General features: G+C 37.5%; 1 protein-coding gene across 1 annotated transcript; it reads right to left on the bottom strand.

The window, feature by feature from the left end:
• Positions 1-775: 775 nt before the first annotated feature.
• Positions 776-2,040, bottom strand: LOC105112606 (secoisolariciresinol dehydrogenase-like). Its single transcript, XM_011008345.1, has 2 exons — positions 1,942-2,040; positions 776-1,642 (listed from the first exon to the last, which is right to left on the bottom strand). The coding sequence occupies exons 1-2, from the start codon at positions 1,977-1,979 to the stop codon at positions 865-867; spliced, it is 816 nt and encodes a 271-aa protein (XP_011006647.1). The 5' UTR covers positions 1,980-2,040; the 3' UTR covers positions 776-864.

The raw sequence follows: 2,040 nt of genomic DNA, 5'->3' as shown, positions 1-2,040 counted from the left end.
TGGTCCACACTCCATAGATTTTAGAAAATGAACAAGTCGGCAGCAAAACAGGATACTTAAAGAACTACAGGATATATCAGGAACGACCGGATTTTGTCCTCTCTCCCAAGTCCCAAGACACTTCTGTTTCTCTGCTTTGTGCTTAAGAGCAGAACACTGATGTGAAAATATATCAAACTCAGCACCCCGTATACATGAATATAGTTAAGATATATGTAAGGTGATATAAATATTCACGACAGTAAAAAATATATTTTTAAAATTTTAAAAAATATAATTTAATTGATTAGATTTTATATTTGTTTTTTAGAAATTATTAATTTGAGTTTTATAAATTTTAAAATTATTAAAAATTTAGATTATTAACTTTAAAATTTATAAAATTAATTTAAAAAACAATATTAATTAAAAAAAATCTATATCTTTGAATTATAAGAGAGAGTAGATAGCAGATTCATGGACTCCAGCACCAATCAAGACAAAAACTTCCGCATCTGCCAGCACTTTGTGCTTGTCCTGAGTGGCTGCTGTAGTAGTAGTACAATTAGAGAATTGCTGGTCAGCACTCTTTTTCAAGCAAGAGTTTTTCTATTATTAAATGATAGCACCACAGCAACAGTTTTTATCAAGAAAACATCACGGAGAAAATTACTCCTGCCTACAATTTTTTCAAAAACATTGCTTGTGATTTTGGGTGTATTACGACTTAATTTCTAACAATGCCATCTTGCCTGATAAGGGAAGGTGAAAAGAGTTCGTCGGAAAATAACATATCTTGAAACTGAAATAATTATCAAATTAAAGAAGACTTATCATATTGCTTAAATTTATGGCTTCATCATTAATTTCATCATAAATCCAGATTCAAATAGATTGTGGAAACATACAAAAACCTGGATTAACTATGGTGAAGCCCCCGTCTACAATCAGATTATGCCCACTAACATACTTGGACTCATCACTCCCCAGAAAAAGAGCAGCCTCAGCAATGTCTTCTGCTTTCAGAACTGCTTCTCTCAGATTAGAGTAAAAACGATTTACTTCATTATCATCCAGCTTAAAGAAATCCTTCACCAGTGGGGTCAAAACAACGTAGGGCGACACGCAATTTACACGGATGCCATGCTGCCCTAACTCCACAGCTGTGTTCCTCATTAACCCTATCACACCATGCTTTGAACTTGTGTAGGCATGGGATGCAACACCTCCAATTGTTCCGCAAACGCTAGCGGTTGAGATTATGCTACCTCGCCGAGCAGGGATCATTACGCGGGCTGCGTGCTTAGTGCCTAAGAATGCGCCCACTATATTGACACTAAGGACCTTCTCAAATTCAGCCTTGTCGTTGTCAAGTATGTTTGGTTTTGGCGTGTCTGCTGCTCCTGCATTATTGAACATGATGTCCAGCTTTCCATGCTTAGAAACAGCTGTGTTAACTGCATTTTCAACATCTTTCTCTTGAGTAACATCACAGTGGACGAATGAGGCTGATTCATTCTTCAATTCTTCGCAAACAAAGTGGCCTAGTTCATCTTGAACGTCTGCAATCACCACTTTGGCTCCATGTTTGGCGAACAGTCTAGCAGCGGACTCTCCTATGCCACTAGACCCTCCAGTGATTAATGCCACCTTGCCTTCTAGCCTACAACACCAGCAAAAAGCTTTCGTTAGATCACCTGCAAGAGACTAGCATGGAAGCTCTAGCTACGCAAATTAGACATCAATTTTTTGTTCTTTTAACTTCTCACCATGTTGGTTTTTCCCGAACCGGTTTCAATTCATAAATAAAATCGAACATAGTGAGAATTTAGGGGAAAACGAACATATATTTTTAACATGACAACAGTTAACAAAAACCGAGGAAGGGAAGCCATGATAGTGCTCAAATGCCATGAACTAAAGAATAATCTACTCAAAGAAAGCAAATTGAAAATCAATTACCTTCTTAGGGCTGCTGAGACAAGGGAAACACTACCCATGAATGAGTATCAGCTCCCCTGGCAGCCTCTGTCTGTATTTTCCCAGCACATGATACTTCCC

The sequence above is a fragment of the Populus euphratica genome, unplaced genomic scaffold (assembly GCF_000495115.2).
Source record: "Populus euphratica unplaced genomic scaffold, PopEup_1.0 scaffold5.1, whole genome shotgun sequence".
NCBI lineage: Eukaryota > Viridiplantae > Streptophyta > Magnoliopsida > Malpighiales > Salicaceae > Populus > Populus euphratica.
This window is presented reverse-complemented; position numbering and strand designations above follow the sequence as displayed.

Excerpts from the sequence above, each read along its gene's own strand:
- LOC105112606 (XM_011008345.1), bottom strand. The coding sequence starts at position 1,979 with ATGGGTAGTGTTTCCCTTGTCTCAGCAGCCCTAAGAAG. Across the intron at positions 1,643-1,941 it reads GTCTCAGCAGCCCTAAGAAG|GCTAGAAGGCAAGGTGGCAT; the intron begins GTAATTGATTTT and ends CTGGTGTTGTAG.